We start from the raw sequence: 26,125 nt of genomic DNA, 5'->3' as shown, positions 1-26,125 counted from the left end.
TGTTCCTTGGGTCCTATAATAAACCAAAGAAGGATGCAGAATTTCAGCCTACAGTAGTAGCTCAGTACTAGTTCCCAGAAGAGGCTGGACCCAACGAGGAGCTGGGTACATGTTCCTTGGGTCCTAAGTCTTGCTTCGTGGCAAGCGTCTTGAATAAAAGGTAAAGGTGGCTAGTCCGTCTCAATTATTTACCTATCAATTCATTAAAAAATCTATTTAAGAGAATGCATTTGCTTCTCTTCTGCTTCTCTTCATCTATTAGCACTTCAACTTTTGATACAATATTAATTTTCTTCTTATTAAAAACTAACATTTCATTGTTCAACATTCAGAGATAAATACTGGTACCTCTACCACCATGGAAAATCTGGTATATCTTCAGAGGGTGTACATCTGTGCACAAAACTTCAAAATATTAATCACATGTGTTTTTGGAAACATTTCTTATGATACCATGAACCTCTCCACCCTTTGGGAAGAAGGGACAGGACTCACAGAAAAAGCCAAAATTACTTAGTAGAAATTTAAGGTCAAACTTTACTGAGGAATTAAAAGATTGGTTCACCTTTTTTCCCCCAGATCCATAAAACCAAAGCATGGGTTCTATGACCTATACACTAGCTGCTTTTATGTTTCCTCTGAACTGTTGCCAGCTCTCCAATTTTTATTCCCTCTATGCAAAGAGAATCTTTTCTAGCTTGAGGGGTAATTGTGGGAATCTTTATGTGATTTATTATAGATTCATGACGCTGCCAATGGTCTCAAAAGTAAATTGAGACCAATTTCAAATGGGTTTTTTTCTAAGATGATACATGTGTATGGCATTGGTCTGTATCTATTCTGGGTGTGCAAAGCTGAGTGTGCCAGGCTATACAAGACAGAGCTGAATAGAAACAGTAGCATAAGCTCACCAAGTTGGTACCTTAAAAACATGAAGCTATAGCCATAGTTTTTTTTATATTTAACACCAAATCTATTCCTTTTTTAAATTCTCTAGTTTAATTTTCAAGGAGTATGTCATGCATGGTGTGCACACAATGTTGCGAAACTTTGTGAAATGGTTGAACAAAATAAATTCACATATTACTTTACATGAAGTTTTTTGTGGTAAGAACATAAAATGTACTCAGTAATTTTTAAGTATGCTTGCAATCCATTATTATAATAATGGCCATGCTATAAAGAGAACTTTTGTGTTCATAATGCTGAAGTTTTGTGGGTTTTGACCAACATCTTCTTAGTCTCCAGCCTCTGAGCCTCTGGTAACCATCATTTTACTCTCTGTTGTGATGGGTTCAGTTTCCCAGATTTCACACACAAGCAAGATCACACAGTATTTGTGTCCCTGCCTAGCTTTTTTTCACCAAACTCAATGTCTTCTGGGTCCCTCGGTGTTATCACAAATGATAGGAATTGAAATGACCGGAAATGAAAAATTAACAAAAGAGGAAAAATAAATGCGTAATAAGCAACCAGAAACATGCTCAAAGCAGCAGATTCCATCAGTTTTTTTTTTCATTTACCAATCTGATGGCAGAAAAATAATACATTAACATCTTACTTTTATCTTCTTATCCATTATTACTTTGAGCATGTTTCTGTTTGCTTATTATGCATTTATTTTTCTTCTTTGGTTAATTTTTCATCTCCAGTGTTTGCTTTCCCTCATTGTTTCATAAAAGCAAACATCAAATGTAATTGGAAAAATTCTTGGGAGAAACATGAATAACAAGTTAGGAAGTGACAAACACTCTTCTCGTCCAACTGCAAAAATGTCAAGATCCTCAGGATTCATTCTCCCTCCCTTCCTCCCTCCCTCCCTCCCTCTCTCTCTCTCTCTATCTCTCTCTCTCCCTCTGATTGGTTTGAAGTCACAAGGGCAAAACAAAGAAAGAGTTGGTCTTCCTGTGTGTGTGTGAAATGCTGGGATCTCAAAGTGTGTCAGAAAGTTGAGAATGAGACAAAACCCTGTTCCAGAAGGACTCCTATCCAAGGGGGAAGTGAGCTGCCCCTGGAGGCTAGCAGACAAAGCTTTCAGTGACAATTCTGGGAACAGAACGTCACTTTTCGGCAGTAACTGGGTGACCTCTGAGTTCTCGTCTTCCCTGCTCTGGTAGTCAGGACTCTCCCACGGTTTCTCATGAGCAAATACATTCCCAAACAAGCTCATAACATGAGCTGTTTTGTGGTCAGTCCAACCCATCTGACTGACTCTTGGTCTTGCTTTCAGTGATGAAATCCCCCCCCCCCCAGTAGCACAGACTAAGAACACAAGGCAACTCTAACAAACTAAATAAGTAAACCTCATTCTCGTGAATGAATGAACAAACATCCTACGAACACAGTGGCTTCCTCTTAGCTCTCTTTCTCTCTAGTCCGATGCCCTTTCTTCTTGCCCGTATATGAGGAATTAAAACACACACGGTGTTTCCTGCTCCGGGTGCCTTTTCTAACTGCTCCCCATCCACACAAAGATGAGGACATTTCTTTTTAAAGATTAGTCACATGCCTTTCTACCGTACTCGTAGGCAGAAACTGTCTTATTTTTATCTTTATGGTCCTAGCAGCTGTCTTAGTACCTGCTACACAATAAGTCCTCAATAAAGTTTAATGGAATTCAATTGTTAATAAATTTAAACAAATATCACAACCTCCAATTCTCTCTTTTCTCAGGGTGCTCTAGGCAACGGGCTGACTAAACTAGTCATTAATTCTCTTATTATATGTCTGCAGTTTTAATACCTGTAGTTTATCAGGACACGGACACCCTTCCTCACTACCTACCAATCATTTGGTATTCTTACTCATCTTGCCAAGATCATCCTCCCTGATCACCAACTTAGCTCTCCCCCCAAATGCCCTTGACTTCAATAGCATTGCTGTTTGCTGTCTGGCATGATCAGTGTCACTACAGCCTATGACACATTGATTGAGTCTTTCTTGTAGATGGTAGTAGCTTTAATGCCTTAGTTATAATATTTTTACACTGTGGATTAAATTCAAGTCTCATAGATTTAAATCTAAGTGAGCACTGTTTTCTGCATCCACTGTGAGTCTGAGGCACTTAACAACCGATGATGCTGCAGCCACCAAGACACCTAGGTTAGCTCCTGAGCTTACTGTCTTCTAAGTGATCAGAATTGCAAGAAATATGAGGCCCCAATCTGCCAATAGTCTACACCAATATGCTTTCATGAACATTCTCTACACGCCCAGAAGAAAGCTACTCCATCTCCCCTGTTCTTCTCTCCAAGAAGCTATCCATGACCGCCAGGTCCAAGGTCACCCAACTCACATGGTTCTTCGTGTGCGTTTTCATTATAGCTCTTATCCTAACTTAATGTCAAACTCAGTGTCCATTTGCTTTAGTAATGACTGTCTCCCTATCCAAGTCCACAGCACCAAAGGGGAACAAACTATGAAAGCTTTTATCCTACTGAAACAGTTTTAAAATCACCATTCATCTGCTACATGTCTTGTAAATATTTCCTTCATATTTGCTGGTCATCTTTTAACTATAAGTGTTCTATGGTCAATCTGCTAATTTTTCATCATGGCTTTAGGGTTATTGGTGTGTGTTTGCGTGTGTGTGTGTGTGTGTGTTGTGTTTTCCATTGCTTTCTTGGACTATTTCCCTAGAATGTGGAAAATTGAATAGATGGATAGGCTTCTCTTTAAGGGTTTTGCCAGTTTGACTCCACCCCAAACTTTGATCGTCAAAGCTCCCATAACAATGTTATATTATTCGATTTCTGCCAGATAAAGAATGCAGAACAATTTAATGCGGGTGAAATTTAAAGTACAGCTGAAACTATAAAGAACCCTATGTTGGAGCGGGGCTGTTATGCCGGGCAGGTTCCGCTGGCTTGCCCCTTCCCAGCATTGAGTCAGACGGTAGATTTCTCATGCTTTGTGTTTACTCAGACGAACACATGAATCGGTTCACACCCATGATTCCCAAAGAATGTCTTGTGTTTCACCCTTGTCTCAATTGAATTCCCTCCAAAATTTGTAGTCAATCTGAGCATAGAGATCACAGAACGGTCTCTAATCACGGTACCACATGACACATTAGCCAACTAGGTAAAAAACTGACCTGACCATTCCGGCTCTGCTGGTGCTGGTGTTGCCAATTATAACAACAGCTACCGCTGCACGGAAATGACAGAGGAAAGCAGTGTGCCGAGGGCAACCTGGTAAATATTATTGGATGGGGTAGCATGGCGACCTCGGTTCACACTTAGCCTTCTGTCATCTCTCTGAGCATCATATGACTCCACCCGATCCTTAGTCACCTCATAGCACCACAGGGTAAGTAAGGCTGAGCACACAATGAACCTGAGAAAACGGGACTTCCTTTCTACGTGAGACCTACATACCACACACAGTTTCCTTCCCTCTCCAGATTAAAATATGTGCAATTTCCCTTATGCCTTATCTTATATGTGGAAAGAAATGTGAATCTGGACTTCCATTCCTTGGGATGTAATCCAAGACACAAAGGGAACTTTTACCTTACGTTCACCTGCTTTGTCAAAGAGTCTCGTTTCGTTCCTCTGGACACATCTGTGCTCCTCGGAGCTTTAGATGAAGAAGGATTCTGAGCGCAACCCGGGAGTTCTGATGGTGTCTCTGTGCCAGCCCAGCGCTGCCTAGAGTCCTTTCACGCGTAAGTGCAGAAGCCGCGATGCATTAAGTTACGTTTAGCTTGGCCACTTTTCTTCTTTTTCCCCCCAACCAACACGCAGTTGCTGATGTCTTTTCATTCATCTCCAGATGATTTCCCAGTGTCTTGAAGAACCCACACCGTACCCTAATTACCAGAAAAACTATGAATGTTGAATGTCGTCACAGGCTTTTCCCCATAGATCTGAGCAAAATGCCTGGGTGAAAAGGCAGTTGTAAACGCTCTAGCATTTATAGGTGACGGCTAGACAGAGGGTGAACCGGAAGGAAAGCCAGTGTGCTGTCTCTAACCATGTCACACAAGTCGACACGGACTTGGACAGGACTATATCAGATCCCCTGTAATGGAGATGGTTTTGAACGGAGAAAAACCGATGCTAGCCTTATGAATGGGGAGGCCAGACAAGCAGCAGAATGCTGGAGTCGCACTGGAGATAGAAATTGAAAATCAGTCCCGTGACTGGGTGAGATCTCCTAGAGAAAAATACAGAGTGAGCTTGCTCTGGGGTCACCCATGACTTCCATAACACCCGATCCTGCTTAAATACAAGGGTCCAAGGCTAGCCAGGATCCTTGACAACAAACGGCCCTCATCTCCTCATTAGTTCCCACTCCACTGCGTTTGTAACCAAGTCACCACCAGCTTTCCCCAAAGGCTGGCTTCAGTCTACAACCCATTTAGAGCAGATGGAAGGGCGGAGGAGGTTAGGATGACACTTGGTGACAGGCTAATATGTTTTAATAGCAGCCATTAGCTGAGCAAATATTGAGTAGTTACAGAGCCGGGTAGGACGCAATGAGCATCTGACTGACCTCTAATCTGTCAGGGACTGATGCCAGAGAGCCCCCAGCATTGCAATATGCCACAAGGGCTGCATTCGGAAGAGCAGGGCAGTCAAACAATAAAGAGAGGGCTTTTGGAGTCGATTTTGTGTGTGGGGGGGGCATTCGAGAGCAGACTAGAATGTCTTAGTCAAAGAGCAAGTTTAAAAAAAATTGTATAACGGCAAGAAAATAAAGTCAGGGCGCAATCTCTTTTTTCATTTTGCATTTAATTAACTGGTAGAAAGTGTTCCGGGAGAGAAACGAACTGGCCTTCCTCCCTCACCCTCCACCCCAGGGCACTTTTAGGGCAGGTTCTAAACTTGAAGAGGTGGGCTGTTTGCTAAGAAGAAAGTGGGGGAAAGTATAGGGTGGCCATTCCTTCAGTGGTCCAATGGCAGGGAAGTCCACACACTGGTAAGCCGCTGACTGGCTACTGTAAAAGTCCCGCTCTGAGCAAGCACCAATGCGCTCTCAGAGCCGAGATTCTTGAAAACAGTTCCTGGCGAGGAATGCGTGACATTGAGGCTGCTCGGGAGTTGTAAACAAGGACGAGTGACGAGTCTGGGCGGGTCTGAAGCCCCGGGAGTCCCAAGGGGGGCAAACTCCAGCCCACTTCTTCCCAGTCGTTCCAGATGCCCCGCCGTAGCCGCCTGTGCCCCAGAGTCCTCCTTCGCCTCGCTCTCCCCCTTGCCACTCACAGGTCAGGGCATCCAAGCCAGGCCTCTCTCAAGGGTCACAGTGCCAGGCCTTTCTGGTGACGGCGTCCAAGGGGCGGAGCGCAAAGTTCTTCCTCTGAGCGGATTGGTGTGGCTCCAAGTTCAGAGTCCCAATGACTCCTCCCGGTTAAAGTAGAGGTGGGGAGGGCTGGGAGGTAGATAAAAGACAGCGGGAGGTGGGAAGACCTGAGTGTCCACCAGTCACCCAGCCTGGAGCACCGGGGACCCCTGAGCCCACAACGCATCTGCTGCCGTCCGACAGAGCTCCTGCCTCGCAGGTCTCGTTCCCCAAAGGGTCCCAGCTACCACCAGCCTAGGTGGGCGTCAGGATGAAGGCAGCCCGCTTTGTGATGCGCAGCGCCAGCTCGCTGAGCAGCGCTGGCCTGGTCCCTAGGGAGGTCGAACTATTCTCGCGCTACAGCCCGTCCCCGCTGTCCATGAAGCAGCTGCTGGACTTTGGTGAGATGGGACTCGGGGTCCAAGAGGGTGACGCTGAGACCGGGGAGGTCCCAGGATAGGAAGGGTTGAACTCAGAGCTAGGACAACTGAGGTCCCCTTGGCTGAGAAACTCAGGAGCCCCCAAAAGCTGTGCACCTTGTGGTGTCCTAGTTCGGCTACTTTCTGACAGTTTGTACCACAAGTGTAGAGCACCTGTAACCCTACTGAAGCTCAGCTTCGACTCCACTTTCATCTTCTGGCTGTCTAGATGTTTGAGTTGAAATATATACACATATATGGGTTGCTTTCAGTTACCATTTTAATATTGGACTAGAAACTTTTTTCTTAGACTGCTAGGTTTAACCCATATCCCCACACACCTACACTGTCGGCCTCTTAGCATGCCATACCAACATCTTTACCATTCTGCTTTTATTGTTTTACAAGTGTTTACATTACTACTAAAATAAAGCCAGTTACTCCCTTTCTGCAGCGAAGCCACAAGGAACATTTCCAGATGCTAATGTGGTATCGTTGATTGTTAGTCTGGAAATCCCTCTGCCTCCTTCCACCCAGTCTTTCTTAGTCCGTTTCTCACTAGAGAATGTTGTTGACTTTGTGGGAAAGGCTGGCCCTGCTGTCCTGGGTAGAACAAATGGAGTGTGGTCTGATTTCTCCAGCGTGAGTTCTCCTCAGCAAGAAAATAAACAGTGATTCACTTATATTGGTCGTTCTTAAAAGAATAAAGGGGAAAATGGAAAGAAAACTATACGAAAGATATCTATTCCTAAAGTATTTATAAACACTAACCTCACTGTGGCTAAGATATCCTTTTCCAGTGTCCTTTATACTTGATATTTATTCTCTATCCCTCCCAAATGAACATGTTTTATCCACTGCAGGTTCAGAAAATGCCTGTGAGAGAACCTCGTTTTCTTTTCTGCGGCAAGAGCTGCCCGTGAGACTAGCCAATATCCTCAAGGAGATCGACATCCTCCCTCAGCGACTGGTGAACACCCCCTCTGTACAGCTGGTGAAGAGCTGGTAAGGGGCACACTTAGTCTCACCCGAGTGGCTCTCCTTATGCCCTGCTGGCATCACACTCGGGTCTCTCGTGGTCTTGACAGAAAGTAGTTTTGAAAGTTGTAAATGTGTGTTAACTTAGGGCAGGTTATCATTAGGATAGCTAGAAATCAAGGATAGACTTTTGTTAATACCCTAAAATATCGTATTCCTTTATTTTGGGAGGACATTGTGCTTTTGTTTTTGTTTTGTTTCTTTCCTTGTTTGTCTCTCAAGACAATATTTTGTGTGCCAGAGGCTTCCTGGAACTCTTTATATAGCTTAGGCTGGCCTTGAGATCCTCTCTACTTGCCTTCACCTCCCCACTGCTGGGTTCTAAAAGCAGGCGCCACCATACCCAACTTTCACTATAATATAATTTTGACTTGTGGGAGAAATTTGAAAAGCAGTCAATATACGTAGTTTTATTTTGTGCTTTACAAAATAACAAAGGATGAAATCTGAAATTGCAGAAACAATCCATTGCCTAGAAATAGATCAGAATGCCTGCTAGTTAGAGAGGGTCTCATCTTTGTTTCTTTGTTATTAGTAACTAGCAAAAGTGAGCCTTGGGTTCAGATTCTGCCTCTGCATCTCCCTTAGTGTCTTAGCAAGTGGCTTAAACCCTCTCTGCGTCAACTGCCCCACCTACTGTTACAAGAGTTGTTGTCTATAACTAACCTAGGTTGTTTACTTAAAAAAATTACTTATACTGATACACACAAAGTACACGGCCAGCAGTTAATGTCAGTTTCTATGATTTTTGTCTTGAAATCTGAGTACTGATACCTAGCAAGCGGATTTTTGTAGGGTAGATTCATGCTGCAGACAGTAGTAGATAAAGTGCCCTACCCCACCTAGTCCTGCCTTGCGTTTCATCCACTGACCGAAGAAACTATGGTTAGCCCTTAGGATGAGTGCAGTCTGCATTGTACGTTCAGACCCTTGCGCTCATAGTCAAGACTCTGGTCTCCTGAAGACTACAGTCTGAAAAAATACAAAACCTATTCTCAAAAGTTGATTGTGAGTGTTTTCAGGAGAAGAAATGGCAACATCTGTCACCCAAGGTGTCTAGGAAAGTAACAGGTAGAGAACTGCAGCTTTCAAAACATCTTAGCGTGTTCTTTCCCAATGTCCTGAAGGAAAGTTGCCATGTTGAACGGAGTGGTCCTTTCCCCTTTCCAGTAATTTCAAAAGGTGTTTTATTGGTGGCCATTTCTTTGCATCTGACGTTGACTCTAAATCTTCTGCCCTGCCAGGTACATCCAGAGCCTGCTGGACTTGGTGGAGTTCCATGAGAAGAGTCCAGAAAACCAGAAAGTTCTATCAGAGTAAGTCTTCCTTGTGAGAATGCATGTTTATAAATCCGAGTTCTCTGGACATACCTCAGATTGTTTTTAGACTTTTAAATTAAAGAGTTCCCACTTCCACAGCAAATTCTTACTCCTTACCAATTTTAGCTTGATGGTTTTAGAAGGGAAGAAACATCTAGCTGAAATGATTGCTATGTGTGAACGAACTTACACTTCTTGCTTCCCAGGGAATTCCACATGCGCTTTAAATTAAGTCCAATGATTCTGTTTGCTGGAGAGTTCACTGTAAACATAACTTTTAATGGACTTCTGGTGTTTACATATTTCCTATTTGTGTGACAATTTCTAACTTGATAAATATTTTTAAAACATGACAAGAACCTTTAAGGGTTTTATTTTCCACAGTGTCATGGTAGAGTCATCTTTGAATTTAATTATTTTCTAGTAAGTAGGCTTAATGAACATTTTTTAATGTGTGTGCCAGTCATACAGTGAGTGGTTTCACTTGGAACCTAGACACACAGACCCTCTCATGAAACTGTCTCTTCCACTCCAGTACAAGAATGTGTGCTGACAGTCTGAAAGCAGCATCATCCAGCATTTTATAATTGGCAGTTCTTGGACTGATGCTGAAAAAGAATGTTAGTTTTCTCTGAAGCAACTTAAGAAAGAGACACATGGGAAACTTCGTTCATGTCTACTAACTATAAATGTTCTGGCTTAGTTTTGTAGACACACTCATCAAAGTTCGAAACAGACATCATAATGTGGTCCCTACGATGGCTCAAGGGATCCTTGAGTATAAAGACACCTGTACACTTGACCCAGTTACCAATCAAAACCTTCAGTATTTTTTGGACCGGTTTTATATGAACCGAATTTCTACTCGGATGCTGATGAACCAGCACAGTAAGTGGTCTTCTCAACACATGGTCTGGTGATGTGGGTGCTGCCCAGAAGCCATGCTGAGGCTGTGCCCATGACTGGGGACCCACATCCTTTCTTCATGGCAGTTCTAATCACCACTCTGGTCTCTATAATGTGCCTTTGTTTTCTTTTTTTAACAGTCCTTATATTCAGTGACTCAAAGACAGGAAACCCAAGTCACATTGGAAGCATTGACCCAAGCTGTGATGTGGTGGCAGTGGTCCAAGGTAATTTCTAGACTCTGTATTTCCCTTATTGAAAATGTATAATGCATGGCTGGCAAATCTGTAATGTTGGTGATTCTGTAAATGAATTTGTGTTCACCGTGTTCTGTTCATGCTTTATGAAGTCTGCCAACAAGATCCCTTGCTTTTGAGTGTCAGAAGTGTAAACACTCATTTATAGTATTATAAAAAATTTAAACATAAGTGGTCCATGTGCCATATTCTTTTATATTGTATTTGATCTCTGACGTGCACATTTTGCTATTGGTACAACTTCAATAAAATATTGTTTTAATGAAATATTAAAAAGACATTTTTCATACACATAAGCCAATTCTCCAGTGAATAGAATTCTAGATTAAGGGTAATAAACACATTGAATATCCCTTGACAACTGTACTTGGAATAAATTTATTTCATTGTTATGAAAAATTTCTATTCCAGATGCCTTTGAGTGTGCAAAGATGCTCTGCGATCAGTATTATCTGACATCGCCAGAATTAAAACTCACACAAGTGAATGGTAAGCTAGCAGCAAGATACAAGTCAATCTATGTAAAACTTAATATTACCTTTTGTTTGTAAGTATAAGGATGCTTTTATGTTTTTTTTGTCTCCTAAGCTTGCTTAGAATTTTACAAAAAAGAAAGTTTTGTTTTATTTTTTAAGCCAAACTTCTCCCTAATTGCCTCAGCTGAAAAGCTTCAATTGTGTATATCACTTGCTAACAGCAATTCATAAGGAAGAATGTTTGAACAAAGATTTACCTAGGCTCTTGCTTACTATAAAATATGTAAGATAATCTTCACACATGATGCCCACTGCTGCAGCACTTGAGAAGTGAAGGAGTTCAAGTCCTTCCTATATTTCAAACTCTAGGCCAGCTGAACAATATGAGACTCTGCCTCAAAAAGTAAAATAAAAAAAAAATGTCATATAAAGAATAAGGATATTAAAAGTATGGAAAATAGTTGTCAATGGAGCTGTCCCTCTGAAGAAGTCATTCACAGGACCAGAGAACAAAAATACTTCACAAATTGTCCTAAGAGAAATAAGATAGACACAGAATGACAGATACCTCATGAGCCCAGTCTTGGGAGGTATGTTAGTAATAGTAACACAAGTGGAGATTGCAACAGTGCTTGTCAAAGCTTCAGGGGCAAGAGATAAAGGGTTGCTTCTGAATAGTTCTAAAGTTTCAGTTGTGTAAGATGAACAAATTCTTGAGATCTGATGCACAATGTAGTTAACAGTATTGTACTACATACATAGGAATTTGTCAAGTGTATTTGAACTTGTGTTGAATGGTCCACCACAATTTTAAAAATATGCTGCAAAGATGTGCTTCTTTTTGGAAACAGAATATACTTCAAAATTTGAACTCTATGCTGTCTGGTGAGGTAGGGTCTTCACACATGGAAATGACTATATGAACAATGCAAGGGATGGCTCTTATACTATCCTCTTCTACTCCAGAAGAGAGCCGCTTCTCAGATCAAGGCGTACTTAAATTGGAATGGTCTTCTCTTTCCACTATATGTTTTCCCAAGTTAATGTTTATACAGTAACATTTATTAGTGACGCAGCTAAGAGTTAAGACTAACTCTCAGACTGAGGACATTAAAATGCCAGTGAACACTAGGATAAAAGCAGGAGGGTAATAACGGCAAACTAGCTCAGAGTAAGCAGCACTGGGTTATACTTGCCGAAAAACTGCTTGTACTGCTGTACAAAACAAAGACAGGATTGTGCCAGACCTTCCTTGTGTTTACTCATTCAGACCTTTCCCAGGCCTGGGGCATCAAAGAATACTTCTATTTTTCTTTTCAAACAGTATCATGTGGTCTTTGTTTCTGTTTTCTTTGGCCTGTTGGTGAAACTTAAGCACATTTACTCTCTAAGTTTACATTTTTTGGTGATTAAAAAAATCATGTAATTTAATATGCATTAAAATATGAAAAACAAAACTGTCATTAATTTTAATGTTATAAGCATAGCTATTCTTTCCATCTTCAAATACATTTAGTTTTAATACTGAAATTGTATAGTTCAAACATACTGAAAGTAGAACCATCTATGTAACTTAACTTACCCCACCACCTCACATGCCAATCAACTACAACTGCATTTGCAGAAACATGCAAGCATTAATTTAGAATACTAGGCGGCAGTTGGGGCAGCATTTTGAAAATAAGTCAGCTTGTTGGGAGGAGAGAGCCACTTGATTGTCCCCGGCGGCTTAACTCTAAAATAATCACACAGAAACTATATTATTTAAATCACAACTTGGCCCATTAGCTCTAGCTTCTTATTGGCTAACTCTTACATATTAATTTAACCCATTTCTATTAATCTGTGTATTGCCACCTGGCTGTGACTTACCGAGTAAAGTTCTGTCTGGCTCCAGCGGGGCTACATGGCATCTGTCCCACTCCACCTCCTTTCTCCCAGCATTCCATTTAGTTTTCCCGGTCTAGCTCTGTTCTACCCTATTAGGCCAAACCAGTTTCTTTATTCATTAACCAATAAAAGCAACACATAGACAGAAGGCCCTCCCACACCACCAGCTGTCTTTACTGTTTAAAAGTGAATGTTCTAAGTCACAGGGTTCAGGTGAGGAAAATGGTGGTTATCCAAATCTTGTCTAAAACTAGAACAATCAAACACATACATGAAAGTTCATTTCAGCAAAAGATTTGACTCTCAATTCTGATTTGTTAAACTTTTTTTCTAGGCAAGTTTCCAGGCCAACCAATTCACATCGTGTATGTTCCTTCCCATCTTCACCACATGCTCTTTGAACTCTTCAAGGTATGGTATTTTGCAGCAATCTCAGCTTTGCCCTTGAGCAGTTCTCTCCTTAACAGTGCTATCATTTCTCTTTAAATAAGAGCCTTTATATATTTGCCTAAGAATCTTTTGGTATAAAGTATCTAGATAGCCAGTGTTTGGGAAAGTGCAGAGAGACCACAGTAAATGATGCGCTTGAAAATATGCGATCTCAGTGTTGAAGAGTGGAGAGGGTGCTCCTGTCATTTCTCCAGATGTCTAACAAAGAGCTAGTTATTTATTCTTTAAAAGAGGCCGTGGGGTGGATGCATTAGCGAATGAAGTCTTGCAACCTTCATACCATAGACTCTCCAGACACAGACTCCACCTCTAGGACCTCTAGGTGGGGCGGTCACATTCTGAATCTAAACCAGCCAATCCCATCACATGTGGATTTGCTAAAATGCAACATCCGATGCAGGTCTGGAGAGTGTCCAGGATTCTGAATTTCCAAGAACCTAATGGTTATCCACAGTCCATACTTTCTATCCAGACTGAAGGACCCTGATTCTCAGGCAGTGTGTACCATAACCATCTACTGGACTTCATGAAAGACAGGTGGATGGAAATGTGTAGATTCTATAGGTCCAAGAATTTACACTTGTGCACTGAAGATGTCTCTAGTCTGGGTAACTAAACACAGATAACAAATCTTCTTATGCATTCTAAGATCATACTAATAATCTGACCTTAAATCAGAAAAAAAATAAAAATCACTTGAAGTTTGTGATGGTCTTCAAGATAATTTTATAGATTGACAGGAGGAGGAAATCTTTTCTTAAAAAGTAAAATCTGCCTCTAATACTGACATGAGACAAGAATGTACTATTTCAAAACTTGGTCTAATGTTTTGCAATGAGGTATGATTAGACTACTAACAACTGATCTATTTTACTTCATTCCAATGAATAGTTGGTATTATATAGAGATACCAAAAGATAATCAGAAAGGAAAATAGTCTAATAAAGTGAGCCTTTGCCTACAGGGCATTTCCCCTGTATGCTTGTTTTACTTTATTCTGTTAGAGAACATGTGATCCATTTTCATCGTTTTAGTTTATTTTTAATTGAGCGCTCTAACTCAGAGTTATTCTGCCATCACTGGTGAAAGTTAAGATGATATTCAAATGCAAATAGAAATTTAATTTAGAATTATTGACTGTCCTTTTAAATGGTAACAGCCTTTTTTTCCCAGCAAGTTTTATAAAAGCCAATAAATTGGTTCAATGATTCACTGTTCATTCCTTATGTAATAGTCTTTGGTGTTTGGATATAAAATGTAATGGAAAGACAGAAAAATAAAGCACTAGGAAATGGACTATAAAAACCAATTTCTACATTTAAATTAAGCTTACAAATAAGAACTTGACAGCTAGCAGAATTGTTTTTCCATTAGACATTACTCCCAGGAGTTATATTACATGGAAAATGAAGATTTTTCATTATATATTCTACATGACACATTCATAAATGACTGTATTTACAGAGATGTTTTATCACTCACTTAAGAAGTAGGAACTTTGAATTACCCTCTGCTGCTTTTGTTTTAAACATAAAACCAGTTATTTACTATTTCTCATTGTTCCCCATTGAATTCCTTGTGGTTCTGTTGTCTTTAGAACGCCATGAGGGCCACAGTTGAGCATCAGGAAAATCGCCCTTCCCTGACACCAGTTGAGGCAACTGTCGTCTTGGGAAAAGAAGACCTTACAATCAAGGTAAGCCCTCCCTGCTTTTGTTTTCGCTTCTGTCGAGAGAGAACTACAGGGGGCCTATCATAACATGGCTTTCCATTTGGGACAACTCTCAAAGCCATGTGTACCAGGTGACTTTTGAAGGGACGGAAGAGCTTTTCCTGTAGCCAGGTGCCCGCAGTTGTTAAAGTGGAGCTCTGACCTATTTGCTTGCCTGTTTCAGATTTCTGACCGAGGAGGCGGCGTTCCTCTGAGGATCACTGACAGACTCTTTAGTTACATGTACTCCACTGCTCCAACACCTGTGATGGACAATTCACGGAATGCCCCTTTGGTAAGACCAGTAGTGATACAGCCGGAGCCATCTCAGCCACCTAGTTCTAAATGTGGGGTGAGGATTGTAAGCAAGTATTTAGGCAAGTTAATCAACTTCAGTTAAAGAGGCTTACAGGAGTATGAGAAATAAGAAAAGCAAGCTACTTTAGAGTGAAGATCTAAGAACCTCTGGTTGGGAGAAAGGATGTACTCAGGTTCTTAAACATGAGGATGAGAGAGGCTACTAGCTTCTTTCCACATCTGGCACTCCAGTGGTCATGTCTACTTCTTCGTTAACAATTGATCTTCTGTCTCCAGGCTGGTTTCGGCTATGGCTTGCCAATTTCTCGTCTCTATGCCAAGTATTTTCAAGGCGATCTGAATCTCTACTCTATGTCAGGCTATGGGACAGACGCCATCATCTACTTAAAGGTATGCTTTGAACTCAGTAGAAAACCAACTTTTTTTTTAATTCATGGCTTTGTTTACTTCTCTGAGTTCCTTCATGAACTCCTTAAAGTGAGTTAATCTAAGTAATGGCAGTTATTAAAGTTTCTGTTTTGGTTTTTGTGTGTGCACATTTAAAATTCAGCTTAACCAAGAATAAGCTCAGCCATGCAACCTGCTTCAAGGGTTGACCTAGACAGAACTGAAGCCTTAGAGGGACAGCACACTGATGTGAACCTTTTTCAAACAACTTCTCTTGTCATCTGTGAGGGTAGCTAGAATTTGGTTTTGCTCAGCCTTGTGGGTAACACATGCTAATGATGTTTCAGACTGAAACAGTAGAAATCAAGACCTCTGTAACTTTAAGATGACCCTGTTTAAAACCCAGGAAACAATTGCTGATGAGCTGTCAGTGGGGTGTCAGGCATTTCCTGTTTGAATTTGAAAACTGGGTATGTTTTTCTATCCCAGATAAAGCCTAAATTTGTTTGTTCAGATCACCAGCCCAATTCTGTTTATCACTTGCCAATGCTTTCAACTAAAAATTTATTTACAGATGGTAGGAACTACAGCATCAAGTTTCTAGGCTTCTGTTTTGTTCATGGGAATTAAATGCTGAAATGTATTTATTCATTTATGAAATGGGCAAAAGATAGATGGACAGTATCTTCTTAGGTCTCTATCAGAGATACGTAAGTTTCTCTCGGGAAGGAATCGCTTTCTTCTTCAAGTCCGTTACATCAGAGAGACCCAAAAGTCATGTGGAAATAAAGATATTTTTTTCAGTCTTATTTTGGAGAATACCTAGAACACCATGGTTTTGTTACATTTTTACTACAAAGTCAATTAATTGAGAATATTTGAATATTAAACAACACCTCTGAATGTCTTTTGAATAATGAGGTGCAGCCATACATAATTTCTCTAATTAGATATTGTGTCTCCTCCTCGCTCAGGCTTTATCTTCTGAGTCTGTAGAAAAACTGCCTGTCTTTAACAAGTCAGCCTTCAAACACTACCAGATGAGCTCTGAAGCCGACGACTGGTGCATCCCAAGCAAGGAACCAAAAAACCTGGCCAAGGAAAAGGTGGCAGTGTGAAGAGGAACCCGTGGACACATTATGGGATCAAAGTGGGTCTAAGGCAGTGCTGCTTCATGAGTGTGTGTGGACTCTTGTTTCCGCAAAACAAAACCAGCCAAGCCAAAAAACAAACGCTAGGGCAGACCTTGATCCAACGGGGGCTGGAGCTTGGTAGTGTGATCTGGGAAAAATCAGGGCCTGACTCCAGCAGACAGCAAGTGAGCTGCTCCTCATTCGGCAATGCAGAATGGCTCGTGATTATTGCAACTATTGAGTTATATCTCTTTCTAAACAAGTACAGGATTTGAGGTTTGCAATTTCAGCTGGTGGATGCTCTAGAAGTCTCGTTGCCTTCCAAATACGTTGGTGTTCAGTGAAGATCACTTATTGAGACACTGGTGTTCTTCCGCCCCACAGAGATTAGAGTGTCACTAGAAATGTGCAGTCATAGGTGTTGATGTGTTCTGCAAAGGACAGGATGGAAGATGCCAAAGCGCTGTATCTAACTTGCAGCCTGGGCAGTGCGGTCTATGTGCAAACTCAGATGAAAACCTCTTTGGCAGGACAGCTCTATATCATGCAGCCGTTCTTGTTTGGGCTGCAGTCCATTAGTCAGTGTCCTCGGTTGGTGCCTAGTCTTGAGTGAATTGTTAAATACACACCGCACTCAAGAAGCTGGGTTAGAAGGGGAGATGAATTGCCAACGTGCAAAAATTGCATGTGGTAAGACCCATGTTAGGAAAGAAATCACATCCTAAGAACTTAACTGGGAAAGAATGGATGTTCTCTAACTGGAAGTGGTGAAGAATCTGAAAGCATCTACTTTCCGGGCTTAAAAACATGTGAAATTTACCTTTAAATTATATTCTCTACACTCCAACATTAACGTATCTGTTCATAATTTCCTAATTTGCTTGAGAGTGTTAAAATTAAAAGCCTTCTCGGAGGTTTGGTTTTTTGTTTTGTTTTGTTTTGTTTGTTTGGTTTGGTTTTTTAATGGAGTAGGCTGGAAGTAAAAAAGTTCCAGGCCAGGGAGGGCAGTGTCATTTGTGAATCATAGAGACTTTGAGAGCTAGTAACTAAAAGCTGTGATGTGCGTGGTGCTCGGGAGGATGAAGGTAAAACTGGCAGGTAGGGAAGATCTGCCTTATCCATGCAGGTCACCCTTAGAAAAGACAGAAAGAAAAAAATGAACAAGGGAAGGGATGGAGAGAGGGAACGAAGGAAACAGAGGCAGACATCTTCCTATTGTCTCCACCAGCTCCTCCAAAGGATCCCGTGTTTTATCCTGGGTAGGGGGGAGGATAAATTGGTGTCTTTGATTCTTAAGTGGGTCTTATCTTACAAGATGAGGGGCTTTGTGAGATAATAAATACATTTGTGTCAAATTAACGTTGAAACTTTTTCTACATTGTAAACTACCAGTCCTATGTAAGGGAATCTGAAATCTGCATTGAATTCCCTGCTGACCTAGTGCTGATGTGCTGTTGTCTTTGGCAGCAGAAGTTGCAACTATTTGTTTTGGATTTCACATTTTATCTTTAAAAGTCCTGGTCAGTGACTTTGATGGCAGGACTTTGATTCCTGCGTTGACTGGCCGTACAAAACTATTAGCGTTTAGCTTGCCTGTTGTGTTGTTGTTGCTGTTTTTCTAACTGAAATTTCAGCTGTATGTTTGTTTATATAAACACCTGTGTTTACCAAAGATCTAAGGCATTAGGTTCAATAACCCAAACACTGTGAGCTATATATTTAAAATAGTAAAAAAAATCTTTCGAATCTCAACAGCGTCAACTGTGTAATCTAAATGGCAACAGTCTTCTCTGTTATTTCTGAACCCTTGGGAGACTTTGGGCTACAGTGGATGGTTATGAATGCTCAGGCCCACTTAATAACTTATTCATGTGTGGATTACATTTTTGTCTTTAGGTTATGTGAAGAAAAATGTGATAATTTTATAATAAATATTTTTATTATAATAGTGATGTGGTCTTATAAAATTATTTTCTTAAATATTCTCAAAGTATCATGAATGATTTCAATCAAAGAAATTTGTCACTTTATATTCAGATATAACTCATATTTACACTTAGAGTGGTATTTGCATACACACTGTGAAATATCAATAACCTGGATAATTTAAATTCCTGAGTAACTTTGGGTTAAGAATCTGCATGATAATAACATAGAAATAAGATAGAAATGACTAAAATAGGGCCAGCAATTCAGTTTGGTGGGTAGAGGTAACTTACACCAAACCCTGGATCTGATTTCAGCGTCTGTAAAACCCACACAGTAGAAGGAGGGAACAGAATCCCCCAAGCTGTACCTGTGAAGGTTGGAAGGGTTTATTTGGAGCTTACAGTTCCAGCAGGGTCATGGTAGGCAGCATGGCGGTAGTTAGGCACTCAGGGCTCTGGAGCAGTAGCTGAGAGCTCATTTCCAACCCACAAACAGGGAGCGGAGAATTCAAAGGAACTGCTGGGAGACTTTTGAAGCCCTGTTCCATGATACATCTCCCCCAGCAAGGCCATACCTCCTAATCGTTACCAAATAGTTCCTCCAAACTGTGGACCAAGTACTCAAACGTAAAAACCTATGTGGGACACTTCTCATTGAAGCTGTCACATTCTGCTCTCCTGATTGTGGCCAAATCATAATGAACAGTAGAGTCAGTTCAACTCCAAAGTCCTCATAGTCTTTTACAGTCTCAACACAGTGTGAAATTCCAAAATCTCTTCTGAGACTCAAGGCAATATCTTAATTGCAACCTCTTGTAAAATCTAAAACCAAGTCTCATATTTCCAACATATAGTGGCACCAGATGTACATTACCAATCCAAAAGGGATGGATGGTGGCATAGTGAGGACATACTGGACCAAAGCGAGATCAAAACCCAAAAGTTCAGATTTCAGATCTGATGTGGGAGTCTTCTGTTTTGTGTTGATTTCATTGGTTAAATAAAGAAACTGCCTTGGCCCTTTAATAGGACAGAAAATTAGGTAGCTGGAGTAAACAGAACAGAATGCTGGGAGAAAGAAGCCGAGTCAGGCAGTCGCTATGATTCTTCTTTCTGAGACAGGCGCAGGTTAAGATCTTTCCTGGTAAGCTACCACCTCTTGGTGCTACACAGATTATTAGAAATGGGTTAATCAAGATGTGAGAGTTAGCCAATAAGAGGCTGGAACTAATGGGCCAGGCAGTGCTTAAAAGAATACAGTTTCTGTGTAATTATTTCTGGTAAAGCTAGCCGTGCGGAGCTGGGCTGGAATGTAGCCCACAGCTCCTACTACACATATCCTGGAGCATGTCCAGAGTCAAAGGGCATAAAGGACTTCACACTTCTGGTTTTGTCGATTCCAGCACACTTCTTTCCCTTGGGTTGGTTCACCTCTGCATCTGTAGCTTCCTTTGACAGAAATCTCAGGGCTTTAGCTTCTCTAACACCTTGAAGTCTTAACACAACTGAGGCCTCACTTTCACAGCTCCACACAACAGCCTCTCCAGGCCTCCATACAGAGACTCTCCTGATGCACACCTGGCCTTAGTGACTCTCCGTTGAGGAAGAGTCTACAACCTATCTGCTGATTTATCTTCCAGCACTCTAAAGCCAGAACCACATGAGGTATACCATCAAATTTTCAGCAGCCTTTGCTGCTGAAGCATAAATTCCTTAGGTCATTTCCTTTTCCAATGTGGAAGCTTAGTCATCCTGAAGGTACCCCTCCTTTAATTCCAGAGGGAATCCAGCGTCTTCAAAATCTCCTTCTCTGTTTCAGGAGAAGCTTTGGCACCAATAATAAATTTCCTGGTGCTTTTCTCTCTTCAAAATGTATACTTTGTACTTATTGGTGCCTTACTTGCTCTTTTTCATTTTACACCACCATAATTGTGTTCACTAATAACCTCAGAACAAAGTCAGTCTCAGGTTGCCTTGAAACCTCCTCCACCAAAGAAATTTAGTCCATTATATTTTACCTTGTCTTCAGGAAAGTTCTTTGGATGAAAGCAGATATCAGCCATATTCTTTGTTAAAATACCACAAAAGTGGGTTTCTAGCCAAGTTGCTAAAGTCGTTCCGCTCTGAAAACTTCTGAGCTGGACCTCAATAGTCCACATTGCTCTCAGCACTCACGTTTTCCAAGCTCCTGTAGAACTGCTCATAAACACGTTGTTTATAAGGTTCAACTGCTTCTCTAGCCTGAGCTCCCCAAGTCTTCTACACTCTTCCAGAAACCAGCAAGGTCAGGTTTGTCACAGCAATAACCCACTTTCTGGTACTAACTTTTGTACTGTTTTTTATTGTTGTGATAAAGGACAAGCAGGCAAGTTATAGATGAAAGGGTTTATTTGAGGCTTAATTTCCAGAGATGGTCTTTACTATCAGGGAGCATGGCAGCAGGCAAGGTATTCATGGCTGTCAAGCAGCAGTTGAGAACTCACATTTCAATCCACAAACAGAAAGCAGAAAGTGCTCTGGGGATGGCAGGAGGTTATCAGTGCTTCAAAGCCCACCACTGTGACACACCTCCTCCAACAAGGCCACGCCTCCTAATCCTTCCCAAAGGATCTGACCAATTGGGGATCAAGTCTTCAAACACATGAACTTATGGGGTGGGGACATTCTCATTGAAACCACAATACAGGGCAAGTTTCTGCAAGTGGGAAACAGGAAAAAACAAGGAGAAAGATAAAATTGAGTAATGAGATTAGTGAAATGGGTTAGCCATAACTAAATTTTAAAGCCTTATAAAATTTAACTATATTTAAAGCAAAAATACCATCAAATTAAAAATCCTGCACAGTGGCTCTTTAGTACCTCTTCCCCTGATTTCATTTTCCTTCTGTCTAGTTGAAGAACCCAGTACTTTCTAAAGAAAAAAAATATATATATATATATCTTCTTTTTTTTCTCTCTCTCTAGTCTCTCCCCCCCCTTTTCTCTCTCATACACCATACATACACATACACACACAGAAGGGGAAGGTGCTTAGCTGTACAGTTTCCTTGATCCAAGCTGCTTGACAAGTAGAAAACACAGTATAAATCCTCAAAACTTTCACCAATGTGTCATCATGTACGTGTGCAGGTATGTATGTATGCTCATGCATGTGTGCAAATATGTATCCATGTGTGTGTGTGTGTGTGTGTATGGAAGGCATAGGTGAACCTTCAGGGTTGTACCCCAGGAGTTACTCACCTCACATATTTTGAGACAGTGCTATGGTTACAGGTAAATACCACCATCCCTGATTTCCAACATGGGCTTGGTCACATGGAACTCAGATCCTCTGCTTGTGCAAGAAACACTTATCATTGTCTTATCCCCCCAGCCCAAAATGTCTATTATTTTTGCTCAAGTCAATGTGTGCTCCCACAGGATTTTATTGTCTCAAATCAAAACAGGAGGCACACATTTGTGTAGGTTACCTCTAGACCGCTTCACCCACACTTCAGACTTGGTTATAAATAGTAAGCTCATTTGATCTCAGCCACTGCAACTTACCTAAACAGAGATCACTGGAGCTAGAAGCAGGTCATGAACTGTGACAATTCCTTTGATCTTCTTCACTTTGAAGGGTTCCGCTTCATTTGAATATGGACCCACACTGAAAAGTATGTGGCCGCATCTGAACACTTTAATCTGGCCTGTGAGTAGAAGAGGGGAGGAAATTTTGTTCTTCCACTAGAACCTATGTGAGAAGTCAAGGAATTTCCACAACATTTGAAGTGATGCATTCTGATCTCCATCACCCCCTTGTTGCTCTCCTTAATTTACACTGTTTATTTTTATCACTTACAGCCAGTAATTTAGGCACTTAGTGAATATTCACTCGGTAAATGCATAAATGAGCACATTCTTTGACTTCTGGTCCTGGGACAGATTCTTGCCATGAGAACAGTCTGTATCAAATAACTGTACATGCCTTCTATAAGACTTATACTTTGAGTTATTTTCAAGAAGTTCTGCAGTGTTTCAGAGACTCCAGAATTTACTTCCAAACTAGGTAATTTACAACTGCCTTTTCTTGATATTCCCTCTATTGATCACCTTTAGCCTTTGGGAATTACCATATATTTCACAAGAACGTAAATGAAAGGGATAGATAATTTCTGAGGCAATTTATTGAGCATGTGGTCTAGTTTTTTATATTTGATGTGTATTCTTTCTTGCCCACTTGAGCTCTGCTGACAACCTTTTATTACCTACATATCACTACTTCCTATTCTCTAATGACAACCTGTTATTACCTACTTATCACTGCTTTCTGTTCAATGTGAGAGATTTTAGTTATTTACCAAATGTAAACTAACATTAAAATCTCCTCAAAACTGTAATATCAATAGTATTGATAGTATAGCAAATCTATTAAATGATGTGAAAATGAGACGAACATGCATAATGGCAAACCCAGTAACAATGGAGTTCATCAACAAAATATAAAATATTATTTTCATTTTGCTGCTACCATTTAATATAGTGGCGGCAACACTGGGGTGATAAAAAATGACATGGCAAAGCTAGGAATTATTTATTGGCATATTGTCTTCCATAAATGTAAATGAATGTTTTAATATCTAAGCTTGTTTACTAAAAGTAATTCCGGAGGTTTCATCTATTTTACAAATCTGTGCCTTTCTGGCTAGTTTCTGGCCCCCAGATATACTTTGACATTTGGAAGAATTGCACTTCATTGAGTGTTTTCCTTTCAAATTTATTCCCAAGCATAATAACTTTGTTTCAGTTATTTAAAATTTTAGGAAGGGTCTTTAAATTCAAAACTTACGGAATGTATATTTCTTAGTAATTGCTTATGGATAAACTCTTCTACACTCTCTCACTAACTTGCATGTTAATTTCTCACACTATCACGTCAAGTACAAAACTCTTTAGCAACTGTCCAGTATTCAACCACATTTGTGATTCTCTACATTTCAGCCTAACAGATCAGTCTTGCTATTTCTATCTGTTCAGTATTCTGTCTTCTGGACATTGAACACGTGCATTTCCTATAGCCTCAAACCCCATCCTCTCTTCTCTTTTATCTTAATGTTACTCAAACTCCTAGACTCATCCTAAACCCCAACCCCATGAACTAGGCATCCCAGCATCCTCTAAATTCTCAAATGATCAGGTCCATTTCAGTACTGATGACATCATTCCCAAGGTCATTGGTTAAATGGTTCAGGTAGATACTCAATAAATATCTAATTGGAGTCCTCCTTGTTTGCTGCCCATGCTATTAGTTAAAGCAGAGTCTTTTATTTAAATACAAAGCTCACCAATGTGGATAGTCAGGCAAACCAAACTGCTTTTTTTTCTGAGCACTAGAGTTACAGGAAGGCCTCCAAGCCTGCTCTGCGTTAACATGGGATCTGGGGATCCGAACTCTACTCTTAGTGCTTGAAGGGCGACAGCTTTCCCCACTGAGCAATTGATGTGGGAAGGTCATTTGTCAATCTGTTGTTTCATTGGTCAATCAATAAAGAAAACTGCTTGGCCTGAAAAATTAGGTAGGTGGAGTAAACAGAACAGACTGCTGGGAAGAAGGGAAGTGAGGCAGATGCCATGCCTCTCCTCTCCAGGGCAGACACGATGAAGCTCCAGCCCAAGATGGACTTATGCTAGAATCTTCTCAGTAAGACACCACCTCGTGGTGCTACAGAGATTACTAAATATGGGTTAAGCAAGATAGGAGGGTTAGCCAAGAAGAGGCTAGATATAATGGGCCAGGCAGTGTTTAAATGAATACAGTTTGTGTGTTGTTATTTCGGGGCAGAAGTTAGCCAGGCAGCCGCCAGCAGAGTGACAGGAATGCAGCCAGCCATTTCTTCTACAAAATGGCTCCCCACATTGGGCGCCAGATTATGCGCAAATCAATCCCACACCAGTTATAATTTAAAGGGATATTTATTTAGGGGGTAAAACTCATGAAATACCAACCATCAGGAAAGGAGCCTAGTCACCAGAGCAGGAACCAAGCACCGGAACCAAGAGAGCAGGCCGAGGCTTGCTTCTCTTTTTTTAAAGATAAATAAACCACACCCCAGTGGGCTGGTATTTCAACAGCTATTGGCTGAAGGAGCAGAAGGCTCTCCTGCAGCTCAATGGGCTCGTACTTCAGTGACTATTGGCTGAAGGAGCGGAAGGTCCTCCCACAGCAAGCAATGTTCCTAGGCTATATATATAATATACATACATACATACATACATATATATGTATGTATGTATGTATGTTATATATAGTATAGTAGAGAGGCTCATGCATGAGACACCATACATATGGAGGGGGTCAGAATAATTTGGGAACTTGATCTCTTCTTCTATCTTGGGTTCTAGGTATCCAGATCTTGAGGCTCATACAGCCAGTACTCTTACCCAACATGTCCTTATTTTAATATTTTTAGTGACTGTATGTTTCATGAATTTTAGAAAGAATCTGTGTTTACTTTCCTTTGGTTTGTGGCTATAATGTACACACACAACTTACTTGAGTCTTCTGTTACATCGTCAACAAGGAACTTAGAACTCTACTGAAAACTTGGAAAGTAAAGAAAAATAAGCTTATGTAGTGTTAAATAGTGACCACAAGTTTCAACAGCCATTTAAATAAATAATACAGGAGATGAAATAATCCACAATATGTTCAGGAAATTATATTAACATCAATTAATATGAAAATTCCCCCAAAGGAAAGTGATTTTAGGTTAATGTGTCTCGCAGATAGAGGTCATTTCTGTGGGGATACAGAGGAACCATTGAAGGAAGTATCTGGGGATGTTGCAAAGGAGTATGGGATCTCATGTGGAGATACTCTGAATGTGTGGGTGTGGTTTCCAAGGTACCAACTAATAAGGCACTCACTAAGACAGTACAAGTATAAAAAACACAATAGAAACGTTGACTAAAATCTCAACATTATGTATTTTACAGTTTATTTTCAAAATATAGTGCCATGAATATAACAGCATACCAAAACTAAGATTTAACTCAGTATTGATTGGTGGATGAAAACAATTGATCTCACCCACGTGTCATATCTGTGAGCCATGTAACCTCTGAGGGCCAGCTGCCTTGATTTCATCCCAGCTCTGATGCCTCCCACCAAAGGACAACACTCTCTGTCTCAGTTTTCTGATCTGTGAAATTTAGATTCTGCTACAATCCCTTTCTTACAAAATTTCTGTGAAAATTAAGGTGTTAACACATATAAAACATGTTATTAGTATTTGGTAATTCAACATTTTATATAGACATCATCCATTTTAGCAAAAATGTTGATTACTTGGTAAATCATTTAAATTCATCAATCTTATGTTAAATTTCTAAATAATAATAATAATAATAATAAATTTTTAAATAATATGCAGTAATAAGTATAGTCTTTCAGATTTGAAATCATGAAATGTTAGCTTGTCATGTGACAATGACAACAACAGATCTGCTCTCTGGTAACCTGGTGCCCAGTTGTAACCCTTGGACTACATCTCTATGTGAGTGCATGGTCTGTGACTGAAAAGATGGGAGTCATATCCAAACTTTGACCTTTTCCAAAACGCATCCAAC

The 26,125-nt window shown here is 40.6% G+C and overlaps 1 protein-coding gene across 1 annotated transcript; it reads left to right on the top strand.

Moving 5' to 3' along the window:
* The first annotated feature begins 6,378 nt into the window (after nt 1-6,378).
* On the top strand, nt 6,379-17,432 carry Pdk4 (pyruvate dehydrogenase kinase 4). Its single transcript, XM_005363694.2, has 11 exons — nt 6,379-6,686; nt 7,568-7,709; nt 8,987-9,058; nt 9,765-9,949; nt 10,108-10,194; nt 10,636-10,713; nt 12,925-13,001; nt 14,638-14,736; nt 14,936-15,046; nt 15,346-15,459; nt 16,431-17,432. Exons 1-11 carry the CDS (start codon nt 6,557-6,559, stop codon nt 16,572-16,574), a joined length of 1,239 nt encoding a protein of 412 aa, XP_005363751.1. The 5' UTR covers nt 6,379-6,556; the 3' UTR covers nt 16,575-17,432.
* Nucleotides 17,433-26,125: the final 8,693 nt, after the last annotated feature.

This window comes from Microtus ochrogaster, linkage group LG10 (genome assembly GCF_000317375.1).
Source record: "Microtus ochrogaster isolate Prairie Vole_2 linkage group LG10, MicOch1.0, whole genome shotgun sequence".
Taxonomy (NCBI): domain Eukaryota; kingdom Metazoa; phylum Chordata; class Mammalia; order Rodentia; family Cricetidae; genus Microtus; species Microtus ochrogaster.
This window is presented reverse-complemented; position numbering and strand designations above follow the sequence as displayed.

Excerpts from the sequence above, each read along its gene's own strand:
- Pdk4 (XM_005363694.2), top strand. The coding sequence starts at position 6,557 with ATGAAGGCAGCCCGCTTTGTGATGCGCAGCGCCAGCTCGCTGAGCAGC. Across the intron at positions 9,950-10,107 it reads GATGCTGATGAACCAGCACA|TCCTTATATTCAGTGACTCA; the intron begins GTAAGTGGTCTT and ends TTTTTTTAACAG. Across the intron at positions 15,460-16,430 it reads ACGCCATCATCTACTTAAAG|GCTTTATCTTCTGAGTCTGT; the intron begins GTATGCTTTGAA and ends CTCCTCGCTCAG.